Consider the following 15,719-nt stretch of genomic DNA (forward strand, 5'->3'; position numbering starts at 1 on the left):
ATGAAATGAATTCTGCCAACAGCATAAATCAGCCTGGAAACAACGCTCCCCCAGGTTCCAGTTAAGAGACTAGGATGGTCCACACCTTGATTTCAGCTTTCTCACCTACCAACCTGTGAGGAGACAGATTTGTGATGTTTTCAGCTGCTAAATTCACAGAACACTATTTCAGCAACAATAGAAATCTGAAGACACAGAAACACATTTAGTGCAAAATATTAACACAATGAATTACTCCAAAACTGATTCCATTTTGATCTCTGGCAGTAACAATTTTCCTAGGGTTCAGGTTTATCCTCCTTTGTATGCAGTTGCAGAGTACATCTGATAATTTATGTGCAATTCAACAAAAATGAAATAAACATCAGTGTATAGGAAGAACTCAGTTTTTCCTTCTTCTCTGAAGGAAATCACACAGTTTTTGTGTACTGTGTGTTTCTTCCTGTGACTCTTCTTTACTTTTACACAGAACACTTAACTTCTGACACCTTTGGTCACCAAATGTGAGATTTTTCCCCACAAAAAGAAATTATCCAGACACCTGTAGGATATTGTACAATTTGATTCAATTTAACACTTCCTGAAAATAGTCTCAAATCCCACGGGTTTAGGGCTTTTCCCAGAAACTACTAGAACTCCACTTCAGATGCTAATTAGAAATAGTAGGTCCACATGTTGGCCACAATGTTGTCTGTCTGACTCGACTACAAATCTAAGGTTCCAGTGACCTTCTCCTTGTGTTCAATTAATTTTCTAGAGTGGCTCCCAGATTTCAGAGAAACACTTTGGCTTGTCAGTTTATTAAAGACTGTGATAAAGGATACAGATGTACAGCCAGATGAAGAGACACAAAGGGCGAAGTCTTGGAGGGTCTCCAGAGTAGGAGCTTCTGTCTTGTTTGAGTAAGGGTGTGTCATCCTACTGATGTGAATGTGTTTCCCAATCTGGAAGCTCTCTGAGCACCATACTATTGGGATTTTTATGAAGGTTTCCTCATGTGGGCATGATCGATCATTTACTCTATTTTCAGCTCTTCTTCCTTTTCAGGAGAATGAAGAGACTGGGTTGAAAATTCCAAGCTTCAAATAATGCTTGGTCTTTCTGGGGACCAGCCCTCATCAAAGTGCCATTTTAGAACCTATGAAATGTCATTTTATTATGGAAGAAAAAGACACTCCTATCACCCAGGAAATTATAGCATTTCAGAAGACCTGTGTCATGAATCAGGGTCAAAAACAAATGTTAGAACAAAATATGCTCCTAATGAGCTTATCACCCAGGCAACTGCAGGGTTTTAAAGAAGCCTCTGTCTGGAACCAGTAGTGGAGCTCAAGTTTATGTTCTATTATCTCACAATGCACAAACACTTTATTCACATATTGTCCTGGTTCAAGGTCTTGCCATAAGCACTATCATACTGCACTTCTGCTCCAACCAAACTGCTTTCCTCTGTAAGTGATCTATCAAGGGGATATTTTCTTATTGGTAGAAATAGATCTATCCTGTTCATGACATGCTACAGATTGTTACAGAGAGATTATTCATGAATCCTCTTTATTGAAACAGTCCCTCTATATACATTTAAAGAGTTGAATGCCCTCCATCACAGGCATTGTGGAATGAGTATCACTAATCATGTTGATTTGAGCACATGTGGAATCTCTTGATGGTCTGAGGCAGAGGATTGCTGCACCTCCATGATTACATTCTCACTGTGGGTACATGTTTACTTCTATGAACTGAATACTTTTGTCCCTCAGATTTATATGCTAGAACTCTATTCTCTAGAATGATGGAATTTGGAGGTGAGGCCTTTGGAAGATGATCAGGTTTAAATGAGGTAATGAGAGTGGAGCTCTCAGGTTGAGATTAGTGTCCTTACAAGAGAGTAGAGCTCTCTCCCCCTGCCAAGAGAGGATACAGGATGATAGTGGCTGTCTGCCAACCTGGAAGAGGAACCTGAGAAGACATCACATCTGCCAGCAATTTGAACTTGGATCCCCTAATTTCAGGGTCATTCTCCCATCTAACACAATACAAATATCACAATTCCCAAATCAACATCAGACAGTCCATTTATAGAGAGCCCCTGTACAAATAGCCCAGTGATACAATGATGTTTTCACAAATCTAGGATCCACTCATGGTCCCAGGATTGCATTTTCTTGTCGGGACTCTTTGGTTTCTTTAACCTAGATCACTCGCCACTTCTTTGTCTTCAGTGATACAGACAGTTTTGAAGAATGCACACCCTTGTTTGCAGAGTGTCCTTCGGTGTGGATTTCTCTCATTCTGTCTCATCCTTAGACTTAGTCATAACATTTGAGTAGAACTTCTACACAGAGACGATGGCAGGACCTTCTTAGTGCATCACCTCAGAGGCACAGGTTATGAGTATTTTCTATTATTGGTGGAGGTTAGACAGGCAGCAGGCACACATGGCCCAGAGGCAGGATTGGTACATGCAGATATCTGTACAAAGGCTGTCAGGCCACGTCACGTTTTGAGAGTGGCTGGGCCCTAGGCCTCTGTGTTGCCACATGAAAGTTTTGTCCTGAAAGTCATATGTTTAACTCCTGGCCACATGCCCCTCTCCAAGGCAGCACTTGTGTCTGCGCCCAGATACCTGCCCAGCTGTGCCGTTAACATAAACAAACTGCCACACAGAATCCCTCCTAAAGTGCCTGTTCTGTTACACGTCCCCTCTCCCCAAACCCACACTTGTGACCAAAGTTCTCATGGCACATTCTGGCCCCTCCCAGCCTAGAATCAGCGGCAGTAAGCTGTTCTCTACACCAAGCTGGGACCCTGAACCACTCACTCAGCATCCTAATGCTACCCAAGTGCATGTTTCAGCCCTACTGGAAGCAGCATCCACAAAACAAATCTTCCATCCTGCTAACATGGGAATCCCCTCATGGAGTCCTGCTTCACCCTCATTGCAATCCCTTAATTTCAGTCCAAATCTTCGTGCATGTGTTCACACAGAGTATCCAGGACATCACATAATGAACCTAAGTACAGGGACTCCTAAAATCTAGAAGTCCTCAAGGGGAGCACCAGAGTCCTGGGACTGAATTGTGAATAGAAATGAATAACATAAGGCCCCAGCAGAGCTTACTCCAAAACAGAATCCCAGGCATGACCCTGGGACTCCCACCTCACGTGGGCAACCAGACTGGCAAGTGTGAGCACAGGTCTCAGCTGCACCCATAATCTGCACCCAGTGCATGGTACTCTACCTCTTTGGGGTCTGCAGGCTGTAAAACAGCTTCATCATCTGAAATTTCTTCGTAAGTAACAGCCAAATTGTCTAATCTGCTGCTCTAATCGTGCCTCTCATCCAAGAGGATGACCTTAGGTCAGAACTACTGCGGAGAAAGCAAGAGACCATGTTATCCACACTCAAAAGCCCAGGCAAATGGAGGCAGTCAAGTCCCATCCAGCCAGCCCAAATGCCTCTGCCAGGCAGTGTTACTAAGTGCTCCTGCTTGCGCACAGCTATCTAAGAATGCACCACTCCTCCTAGCATCTGCGCCGGCAATGCCAAAGCCTGAAAACTGTTCTCGTGTCCTCAGACATTTGATATAGCAGCCTACTTGCTCTCCAAAGGCTTCACCAGTCTAGGTTTCGTTCCTTTTCCATCATATGCAAATGTAGGGAACCAATGGTATTTCTGCTGAGATGTGATGGTAGTGTGTAAGGGGATCAAATATGCTGTCCTAGCTTTCTCTAGCTTAGTACTACTGAAAGGGGGAATGGGCTGAGTTGTTTTGAATCAGGGTTCTGGGGAAAGACGAATCAGCACCACCTGCGATTGTGTTACAAATGTAATTCATGGTCCCCACCTCATAAGGAAGGCTTTTCGATTTCTGGGATTCTACAGAGCAGGATGATAGAACTATGTGGCTGCAAACATGTGTTATTCCTGAAGTAAAGGGAAGTCTGACTTTGAAGGTGATTCTGAGAACACCGGAGCTGCCAGCACTACATGGGCCAGGCTTTGGGTACAGGGTCGTTGCCCAAGGTGTTTGGGGCATCACTGATGTTCCAGTGGGCCAAGAAGGCAGGGCTACTACCCCTGTGGGCCCAGAGGACAAACATACAGGCAAAGAACACAATAGACGGACCTTAAAATATAATGGAATATGCCCTATAGGTTTACACTTGCTTTGAAACCATGACTTCTTTCTTCTTTCCAATTTTTCTGTTTGGAATATGAATAACAATCATATGCCTATCTGACAATTGTATTTTAGAATTAGACAACTTCTGTGATTTCACAGGTTCAAACTTGACAGGAATTTTTCCTCAGGATGAATCATATCCGTAGACTTAACCACACTAGATAGAGATGATTTTTAGGTGAGATTTAGGCCTTAGAGTTGATGTGAGATTGGGTTAAACTTTTGGGATTTCAAGAATGGGGTGTGTGTATTTTTCACGTGTGAAGGATGTGAATTGGGGGATTCAGAGGGCTGAATGTTATGGGCCCACAAACAAATTTATGTGTGTTGAAGCTTTAACCCCATTATTTCAGAATGTCATTGTGTTTGGAGATAGGGCCTTTAACAACGTGAACATTTAAAATTGGGCCAATAGCATGAATTTTTAAGCAATATAACTGGTGGTTTTATAAGAAGAAGAAATTTGAACACACAGAGAGATACTAAACATGTGTGGGCACAGAGGAAAGACTATGAAGGACAGAGCAGGAAGATTGCCATCTGCAAACCAAGGAGAGAGCCCCGGGAAGAAACAAACCTGTCCACACCTTGGTCTTGGACTTCTAGCCATCAGAAATGAAAGAAAATAAATTATGTCGTTTAAGCTGCCCAATCTGTGGTATTTTGTTACAGCAGCTCTATCAAGCTAAAAGGAAAGGTAAGGATCAGCCTCTTCAAAACTGAGAACTTCAAGGGTTACCCTTCATCTCTCTTTTCTATGGTCCCAGGTCACTGGGCTGTGAGGATGTCAGCTCTGGGAGCATGATCCTTCAGATAGCCAAGCCCTTGGAGGGAGGTCATAGGAACAAAGGATAACCTGGGACATTTGTCCTATCATATAGTCTGCCCATCCATGGGAATAAAAGGATAATAGATTCAGCAAAGGGTTTTCTCCTCTAGGGGATCTGTTGCAATGACTATTAGTTGGTTTTGCAAACAGAAGTGTCTGGTTCTGATTATGGCCATATTGGAAACTTTACTAACTCTCAGAATTTTGTGGTGAGATGGCATGTTGCCTGCATTCCTCACAGGTGTATTATGAATCCCTGGGGTGATACTGCCTGTGAAAACACTTGGCAAATATAAAACACTGCACATGTGTGAGCCTTGATATTATAGTATTAGACCTTTTGACCTTGTATGCTAGCTCAGGATGCTTTTAGAATTGAAAATTATTAGAGTCTACCCAAAAAGGGCATTCCTCTCACCCTCCTATAAAATCCCGTTGCTTCTGTTTTTACCACATCTAAACCACATTCCTATTTGCTGTCTTAGAGAGTGTTTTGTGACTGGGTCTTAATTTATAAAGGCGATTGAGTGAGAACACAGTGAGAATAATTCCATTGAAAGATGACTTTTATTACTTACATTTCCCAAGAAGAGGGTCACATCAGGCCCTGCAGGGACACAGGGAAGGCATCACGTTTTTGTCAGGAGGCAGAAGCAGGAGAAATGGCACAGCCCCGGCCAGAGCCTTTATTGGGGTTTCCTGGGTAAAGGCAGGACAGGACAAACAGCTTCCAAATGGTCTGTCTGAATATTTTCCATGTCCCAAATGTCTATGAACTACAATTCAGAATATAACCTGCCCACGCTACTTAACAGTAAGGCATGTTGTACATGCACAAACTTAGGAAACCCCTGAGATATTGTCTTCCAATAATATCCAATACACATTTTCTAACTGGATTCTCTCTGTCTATTATTCCCATAAGTACACCACTTGGTCAAGCACTCTGATCCATTTCATCCAGATGTTAGGCCCAAATTCCTCCAGTTTGCCTCAAGCAGAATTGGACGAAAACTATACTCATCAGGACACTAGTTATCAAAATGATGCAAAGCTGCTTTATTCACTACCACTATGCCCTTGTATATCTCATATTCAGCCAGCTGATGAAATGTCAATATTCATTAGTATCTTCCATAGAAAGACAAGCGGCTTCTCTCCAGACTCTGTTTTGACTTTTAAAGCAGGATTAATGAATAAACAGCTGAACATTGTGCTAAAACCTACAATTTATGTTTGTCTGATATAATGAGGAAATTTTGTGCTCCTTATCCATGCAAAGCAGAGACTAGATGCAGTGGAGTCTTGTCTCATGAGCAGAAAGGGACTAACAGTTGGAAAACACACAGAAATTAGGCGAGCAGTGTTCACCAGCCACCAACTGGGGTTATCGATTAGAGCGAGAAAAACATGAAAGGTGGAGGAGAGGGTTTGAAAAGATACAAAGGTGCTCCCCAGAATAAGGATGCTTTCTGTGGCTCTAGACTCAGGGGAGGATCTGTGGGAAACATTATTCTTGTGAATGTGTTGGACCCGATGCTTGTGCCCGTACAGGGTGAAAACCATGGAACCACTTGTCCAGATTATGATCACAGTAAAGGAAACTTCAGGGAATGCTATTAATGCTACATATATTGAGCCACTGATTTTCTCCTCATCATTACTAAAACAGTAGCCAAAACCTCTTTTCTTTCTGATGTTTTTACCGCTCCATTTACGAGACATATACAACTCATACATTGGAACAATTAAATTTACAAACACGTACAGGACCCAGCAAAGGGAAATTGAAAAGCCGATGTACTTTGGGGCTTTGAGTTTAAGATTCTTCCAACAGGAATTCATGGGGCTGATCATGATGGTCTGGAACACACTCAAGAGGCAAGTGATGCCAATGGATGCACTCCTGCCCACTCTCTGAACATAGAAAAGAAGTTTGCATCCAAAATAATTGAAAAGATATTTCAGCTCAAAAGCTGCCATTGTCTGGGGGACTCCTTCAGAGAGAATGATCAAGGAGTTAGATATAGTCAGGTGCTTGAGAATCAGATCTGTGGCCCTCACCCTTCTTTCAGTGTGGCCGTGGAGGAGGTAATGGCAAAGCAGATAGAAGTTGCCCAGTGATCCAATCACCGTTTGTGACAAGAAGATTATTGCTATTGTCATGTTACTGGACTCTATTCTGTCATTCAACATGTTTTCCTTTAAGCTATGGGAACAGTCATTCCTCTGAGGTAAAAGGCTCATTGAAGACTTTTGACACCAAAAGTGACTGCCCGAGTGCTCCTGTTCAGTTGTCAAGGTTTCATAAGACAGAAAGAGATGGAGAGTTAATAAATATATTTCATGCAAAAGATAGTACTAAGGAAATTGTGTTATCCTGTGGGAGGTAATGAGAAGTGAAAGTATATGGAAGAAAAGTGTAATACAGCATGTTCAGAATAAGTTGACATTTGCTAGCCCTATAGGAAAGAAGAAATACCTTGATCACTATCCACACTATATACATATTAAATCTGAAATTTTAATTATATAATGTATTTTTTTAGTAACTAAGAAATATTTCTATGACTTAGAGTATGAAGATATTCTTATATCCTAAACAGCACAGAATATATTAACCATATCGATGAAATATCTTTATTTTGTAATAAAATTAGGAGCTGCTTCTCATCAAAACATGCACACACAAACACACTCATACACACACAATTACTTGTAACAAGCACAAAGAAATCCGAATGGCCTATATTAGAATAAACAATTGGCAAATCGTTTTGACAGAAACTTCAATAGGAGGATATTGAATGGATAACCATGTGTGAAAAGCATTCAATAGCCTAAGTTGAGAAAAATTCAAGGATAACTCTACTTGGAACCATCTAACATCAGCTAGAAATCTAGAATGAAATGACAGAACTACTAAGCTTTGTGAAGGATGTAAATAAACCACGAATCTCGTACACAGCTGGTGTGTGTTGAAATTTGTACAAATATTTTGAGAAGCTGTTTGGTATGTTCTTTAGCTGACCAAAAGTAATGCTCTTTCACAACAATTCCACCCCTATGAATATGAATACAGTCAACAAGTGTTTGAACTAGTATCACTAAAAAACAAGTCACAGATTTTATATTCCAGCACTACTGTTTACACGAAATAGCCCCAAATGCAAAACTATGCACTTGTCTATTAAAAGTAAAATGAATCAGGGGCTGACCCCGTGGCCGAGTGGTCAAGTTCGCGCGCTCCGCTGCAGGCGGCCCAGTGTTTCGTCAGTTCGAATCCTGGGCGCGGACATGGCACTGCTCATCAGACCACGCTGAGGCAGCGTCCCACATGCCACAACTAGAAGAACCCACAACGAAGAACACACAACTATGTACCGGGGGGCTTTGGGGAGAAAAAGGAAAAAATAAAATCTTTAAAAAAAATAAATAAATAAAAAATAAAAGTAAAATGAATCAATTAATTGTTTGATATTTTTACAAATGAGTCCCACATAGAAATTCTAAGGAATGCCAAAAATAATATGCAACAATTCAGATAAATTCAAAAAATCATATGGAATGGAAAAAGGGTCATTATGAAGCATTTCATGCTGTATGATTCCATTTATATAAAGTACAACACGGGCAAAGGTGATCTAATCTTTCAAGTGTTAAGATAGTAGTAAACCTATTCCCAAAAATTCTGGTCCTCTAACTATACCCGCCAGAACTACACTCTTGGAAATAGTGACTTAGATGGGGCACAACAGGGTTTAGGAGGACTGACAACATTCTGTTTCTTGATCTCAGTAATTTGTACAGAGCTGCGCTCATTTGTGAAATTCCACAAAGCTGTGCGCTAATGACCAGCATATGTGTTTTTAATTTTAAAAAATACTTGCCTCCACCCAGAAAATTGTAGTTTGCCGAGGAATAGTTGTTTCCACGAATGTGTGTGGCCTGCTGACTGTGTCCAAACAGGATGAGCTTTATGGATCTATGGGTCCAGACTGTGAGGCCAACCATGAAACATCAGGGGATAAGGACAATGCTGCTTAGAGTGAGTCTGTGATTTTGTCATGAAATTCAGCAGAGCGTATTCTAAATCTTTCTCCTTTGTGATGACTTGTTGCTCAATATGGCAATCATATACATAGTGAAAATGATATTATTTGTCTTTGATATGCTGATATTTATACCCTGGATATGATCCAGCATATGCAGTGTCCAGCAGAAGAAATTGCAAACCTCAATATCCTTGGGAGCTTTTACTTTAAGATTCAACAACCTGGAGTTCATGGAGTTGATCTCAATGGCAGGAGACACATGAGTCAGGTGGTGCCAACGACAAAAACTGCTAGCTCTGTGAGGATAGAAAACTATTTGCATTTAAAAATCACCATAGAAAACCTTCAACAAAAGGCTGCCATTGTCTTGGAGTCACCTATAAAGGAAATGACCAAGAAGAGAGTAGAAACAGGTGCTGGAGGATCAAATCTGTGAATCTCCACCTACATTCATTGTAGTAAAGGAAGAGATAATGGTAAAGCAAAGAGAAAATGCCCAGTATTCCAACTATAATCTGAGCTAAGTAGACCATTCTTCTTGTCACATCCTTGGAGGCCTATCTGTCAGTTCCCAGTGTCTGATATTTGTCTTCAGAGCCAGAGGATGCTGCACTGGAACATGACTTGTGGAGTACATGTATTATGTTAACTGAAACCCAATATACTCTCCAAGAAATACTTACTTCAATTTTGTTAAGAGTCTTCCCACAGTGGAAGTGCAAGTTCCTTGCCATACAGATGTTACCTTGATGATTTTTGTAATTGCGTGACACAAGCACTGGCATTATTTTCATTGTAGTGATAAGGAGTCTTAGATACAGAGTGGTTAAATAATACATACGAATTCACATGCTGCTTAAGTGATATGAATTTGGCTATTCCTGTTGCCAAGACAGTACCCTAACTGCTATGTTATAATAACAAACCGTGTTAGCTGTGTCTTCAAATACTCCAGCCCTCTATATAGTTTTCAATTTCATACTTTTCCATTTTATTTCATATTGTTGTTATTTTGTTTTCAATTTTAGTTGTAGAAAGTTTCCATTTTTGTTGAGGAATTTTTTCTCTAGGTCAAAATCTAATATGAATGAAGTGTTAGAGATCATAAAAAAGGTATGATGCAGTAATTACAGGCTAATCCTGAAGGAATGTTACAGTTGTCCATAGTAGATTTCAGTAATGCAGATTTACTCAATATTAGTTTTGGGCAGAAAGACTCATTTACTATCATGCCTGAAAAAAAAATGGCATGTATCAAATGAGTTACTCAACAATATTACCTTGTTCCTTAAACTATGATGCAGGAAATACTAATATGTGATAAGACCGTGTAGAATAGACACTAAGTTATTAAGAATTTTGGGTCAAATGTTTGGGTATTTATTAATACCTATGTTAAGGAAAACTACTAGGAATAAGGCAAGATATTTGAATGATATGATAATACAAGAGACGTAATACAGGATGTGAAGAATATGGAGTCTTGAGGATTGTATAGATTACAATCTTAAGGAAATGAGTTGTGAGCTTGGGATTGATGTTGAAATATTATCCAGAGAAAATAAGACAAGATAGATTTGGTCCTGACAACTGTTGTCTGAAACCCATAATTAGAAAGTTACTTTTTCCTCAAATCATGCTTCTCTGACTTCACGCAGGAAAGAAATCCTGCCATGGTCATCAGACCTCAGGTGTTTTCAGTAGAGACACAGTGACTGTCTCCAGTAAGTTATAAACTCATGTATTCAGTGTTAGATAAATTTTTTTTAATGCCAGAAAAATTCATATACATGTTTTGTGCAGAGGATTAGAAAAATTGTGACAGTCCTATGCTGCTCTGTGTTACAAGCATGAAGGCATTTTAAGCACATCCCTAATAATACTGAAAATGTAATCTATCATTCCTATAATGTAATGTGAACAGCAGAATGATTTCATATCTACAACCATTAAGCATCTTAGAAATGATTCTTCATTATCACTGAGATTATTGATTAATAATCATCCTCAGTGAGGATTTTGCTAAATTCCATTAGAGGACAACAGGGATCGACATAGGGCCTAGGATCCTAATCTGTTTCTATAAGCTCAGCTCATTACAGAGGAATGATTCTGCATTCCCGTCTAGCTTTGCCACTGGATCTGTTTCTAATCCCCGGAGCCCTTTTCCAGAATTGACACTTACTTAGACTTCCTTCCTTAGAGATTCTGCTCTCAGGCTGATGTAGAAAATACTCATCAGATTCGTTTCTGCTGCCAGGACAGTTGGCTCAGTGAGATGGTCATGATGGACGGTATGTGTGTGGCAGGGAAGCAGGCAGACCCTGAAATATGGCTTTGTGAGTCTGTGACCTCAACTCCCCTGAGAACTACAATTTTCATTTCACCTGGAGCAGCAGTGACAATGCAGTCATGAGGAGTGGATAATACTTCTGAATAACTTTTTCCAGTTGCTAGTTACCAAAAACAATTACAAGTTTTTGTAACTGTCTCCAAAGAGACTCTTGAAGCAGTTGGAGAGAACTTACTCCTTTTTTGATCTATGATGGAAACAGAGTCTCATATGGAAGGAGCACTAAATATTGATGTCTGCCCCATGGGTGGCTGTCAACGAGGTCTGTGTGTCTCATAAGATTCCCTGAGAAGTTTTTCCAGGAAAAATCAAGTCCGTTCTTAATCTCTAGACACTTAAGCTGCATCATTATTTAAGAATTTTGCAGATACCTGAGATAAGACAGAATCCAGGAAGAATTTCTCATGAGATAAGACCAAAATAAAGAATACATCAATAGTCAACAGTAGAAATCATTGGCCTTGTTTGAATAACTAAATGCCAATTAAATTGGAGATGATGAGATGGAAATTTTCTGGGATATTGTACTTTACCAATATTGACCCAGTAGTGGTATGAAGTACAAAGATTCAAACATTCACAGAAGAAGCTGTAGTGTTTATAAAATATCCTTCAGAAATAAAAGCCTCAGGATCAGTTGCTTTAACACATGGTTTCTACAATTCTTTCAAGTGTCAGATAAACCAAGGCCAGTTTCTGAATTCAACTGCATTGAATTGTTATTAGAACTCTTTTCACTTTGCTGCATTTTCATTAAGGAGCACTCATTGGTTATGCAATTAATGAAGACATCAATTAAAGAGCCAACATCACTCCTTTGGATTTTCCAATAGACAAATCCATCGTTTGAACAAGGTCCATTATCCATTTCCTGTGTGGGAGCTTTCAGTGGAACTGAGAAGTTAGAGGGAACACAATTCACTGGAAATCACATTGACTTTTGATACCAACTTCAAGGTTGGGGGTTCCCAAACCACCCTTAGTGTTGATCATTCTCTAGAATGGACTGCCAGCACTCACTGAGATCACTTCTACTCACTGTTATGGTTTATTACAGGGAAAGGATACAAATGAATATCATACAGGGAAGACATTCATGAGGCAAAATGCAGGAAAAGTACCAAAAGCACAGCTCAAGTTGTCTTGTCCCAGTGCAGTGATGATGTGTTACTGTCCTGACATTGTTCTTTGACAACTTCAGGGGTATTGCCACCAGGGAAGTTCCCCCAAGCATCGATGCCCAAAGTTTTTACTGGAGTTTGATCACATACACTCTGGATAGCTGACCTTTGTTCTCTAGTTGTTGTGAAGGTTGTGCTGATCCCTTTTGTCTCCACTCATTCAGATGCCAACTTGATCCTGCATGACCCAAAGCCGCCATCATAAACTACATTGTGAGACTGCCTGGTGGCCAACCCCCAAACAGAGACACTCATTTCAAGCATGACATTCCATGGGTCTGGAGATCACCTTCCAGTAGTGGAGTGCAAAGACAAGACCACACTTTGGGTAGGTTATTTCTTCTCTGTTTGCACCTTCTATATCCAAGTCATGAAATGGAGCCATATGGTTGACAACATATACTCCAAGCAAATAGTACATACACACATACCTTTACACCCTCAGGCATACATGCAGGCACAGAGTATCCACACCCACATATTGAAAAACACTCAGATTTTCAACACACAGTCATTGCCACACTTATTCACTCAGTCACACATACACACTTGTGCACCAATGACATGGCTCACATTCACATTCTAACACACTCACAAGCACACGTGAATGCAAGTGACACACTTTAACTCACCATCATATAATCAGCTTTCTCACCTACCGACCTGTGAGGAGACCATCCTGTGGTGTTCTCAGCTGCTAAATTCTGTTTCAGCAACAATAGAAATATAAAGACTTAGAAAAAGATTTAGTGCAAAATATTAACTCAATGAATTACTGCAGAACTGATTCGATTTTGATCTCTGGCAGTAGTCATTTTCCTGTTTCAGATTTATCCTCCTTTGTACGTAGCTGAGGACTTTATCTGATATTTTATGTGCAACTGAACAAAAATGAAATAAACAGCATAGAGGAAGAACTCAGTTTTTCCTTCTTCTGTGAAGAGCACAGTTTTTCTCTTCTCTGCATTTCTTTCCTGAGTTTTCTTTACTTTTACACACAACACTTAACTTCTGACACCTTTGGTCACCAAATGTGAGGAGATTTTCCTCACAACAAGCAACTTTCTGGTCATCAGTAGGATGTTGTGCAATTTGATTCTATTTCAACACTTCCTAAAAATAGTGTCAAATCCAATGGGTTTAGGGTTCTTTCCAGAAACTGCTCGAATTCCACATCAGATGCCATTTGAATTAGTAGGTCCACATGTTAGCCACAACTTCTGTCTGACTCGAGTACAAATCTAAAGTTCCAATACCTCCTCCTTGTGTTCAATTAATTTTCTAGAGTGACTCACAGATTTCAGATAAAAACTGAGTCTTGTCAGTCTATTAAAGCCTGTGATAAAGGATACAGATGAAGAGCCAGATAAAGAGACAGAAATGGCAAAGTCTGGGAGGGTGCCCAGAGTAGGAGTTTCTGTCCCCTCGGGCTTGGGGTGCCTCACTCTCGTGGTGTGGATGTGTTTAGCTATCTGGAAACTCTCTGAACAGCATACTGTTGGGATTTTGATGAAGGTTTCCTCATGTAGGCATGATCAATTATTAACTCCATTTTCAGCTCTTCTCCTTTTTCAGGAGAATGGAGAGGTTGTGCTGATAATTCCAAGCTTTTAATCAGGCTTGGAGTTTCTGGTGACCAGCCCTTGTGAAAGTGCCGTTTTGGAGCCCATCAGGTGTCACTTTATTAGAAAAAAAGACACTCCTCTCACCCAGGAAACTATAAGTGTTTTAGAAGCCCTATGTCAGGAATTAGGGCCCCAAAAATATTAGAAGAAAAGATGCTCCTAATGCTCTTATCATCCAGGAAACTGAAAGGTTTTTAAGAAGCCTCTATCTGGAACCAGTAGTAGAGCCCAAATTGATGTCCTGTCATCTCCCAATCACACAAGCATTCTGCTAACATATTGTCTAGGATCGAGGTGTTTCCATAAGCACTATCATAATGGACTTAGACTCCAATCAAACTGCTCCTCTATAAGTGATCTATGAAGGGGATGTTTTATTACTGGTAGAGAGAGATTTATCCTGTTCACTGAAATAGTACACATTATTCCAGAGATCATTAATGGCTCATCTTTATTGAAACGCTCTCTCTATATATGTTTAAAGAGTTGAACATGCTCTATCACAGGCATCGTGGAATGAGCATCAGTAATCATGTAGATCTGAGCCCATGTGCAATATCTTGACGGTCTGAGGCAGTGGATTGCTGCTCCAGCATGGTGACATCCTCACTGAGGGTGCATATTTACTGCTATGTGCTGTATTGTTGTGCCGTCAAATTCTTATGCTGAAGCTCTAATCCCTCATATGATGGAATTTGAGGTGAGGTCTTCCGGGGACGATCAGGTTTAGGTGAGGTCATGAGAATGGAGTTCTCAGGTTGAGATTATTGTTCTTACAAGTGAATACAGCTCTCTCTCCCTGCCAAGTGAGGGTACAGGGTGATGGTGGCTGTCTGCAAACCAGGAAGGGGAACCTCACCAGACTTCCAATCTGCCAGCAAGTTGATCTTGGGTCCTCTAGTGCCAGGGGCATTCTCCTATCTAACGCAATAACACCATCACAATTAAAAAACTCAACACTAGATAGTCCCTTTATAAAGAGTCCTTGTACAAATAGCCCCAGTGATACAATGATGTTTTCCCAATCTAGGATCCACTCACAGTACCAGGATTGCATTTTCTTGTCGGGACTCTTTGGTTTCTTAATCTAGATCAGTTGCCACTCCTTTGTCTTCAGTGACGTTGACAGTTTTGAAGTGTGGATTTCACTCATTTTGTCCCTCATCCTTACACTCAGGTTCAACATTTGAGTAGAACTTCTGCACACAGGTGATGGTAGGACCTTCTTAGTGCATCAACTCAGAGGCACAGGTTATGAGTATTTTCTATTATTGGTGGAGGCTAGGATAAGCACCAGGCAAGGTGACCCAGAGGCAGAGATGGCACATTCAGGTACCTGCACAAAGGCTGTCAGGCCAGGTCTCCTCCTGACAGTGGCTGGACCTTAGGCTTCTGTGTTGCTACATGAAAGTTTTGTCCTGAATGCAATGTAGTTTGCTCCTGGCCACATTTCCCTCTGCCAGGCAACACTTGGGTCTGTGCCCAGGCA

The 15,719-nt window shown here is 40.7% G+C and overlaps 1 protein-coding gene across 1 annotated transcript; it reads right to left on the bottom strand.

Annotated features, from left to right (window-relative positions):
- Window positions 1-6,246: 6,246 nt before the first annotated feature.
- LOC124251530 (vomeronasal type-1 receptor 4-like) lies at window positions 6,247-7,263 on the bottom strand. The gene has a single exon (XM_046684406.1). It carries the CDS (start codon window positions 7,261-7,263, stop codon window positions 6,247-6,249), a length of 1,017 nt encoding a protein of 338 aa, XP_046540362.1.
- Window positions 7,264-15,719: the final 8,456 nt, after the last annotated feature.

Source organism: Equus quagga, chromosome 13 (assembly GCF_021613505.1).
Source record: "Equus quagga isolate Etosha38 chromosome 13, UCLA_HA_Equagga_1.0, whole genome shotgun sequence".
NCBI lineage: Eukaryota > Metazoa > Chordata > Mammalia > Perissodactyla > Equidae > Equus > Equus quagga.

Bases quoted from the DNA above. Each gene is read 5' to 3' on its own strand.
- LOC124251530 (XM_046684406.1), bottom strand. From the start codon at position 7,263: ATGAGCCTTTTACCTCAGAGGAATGACTGTTCCCATAGCTTAAAGGAA.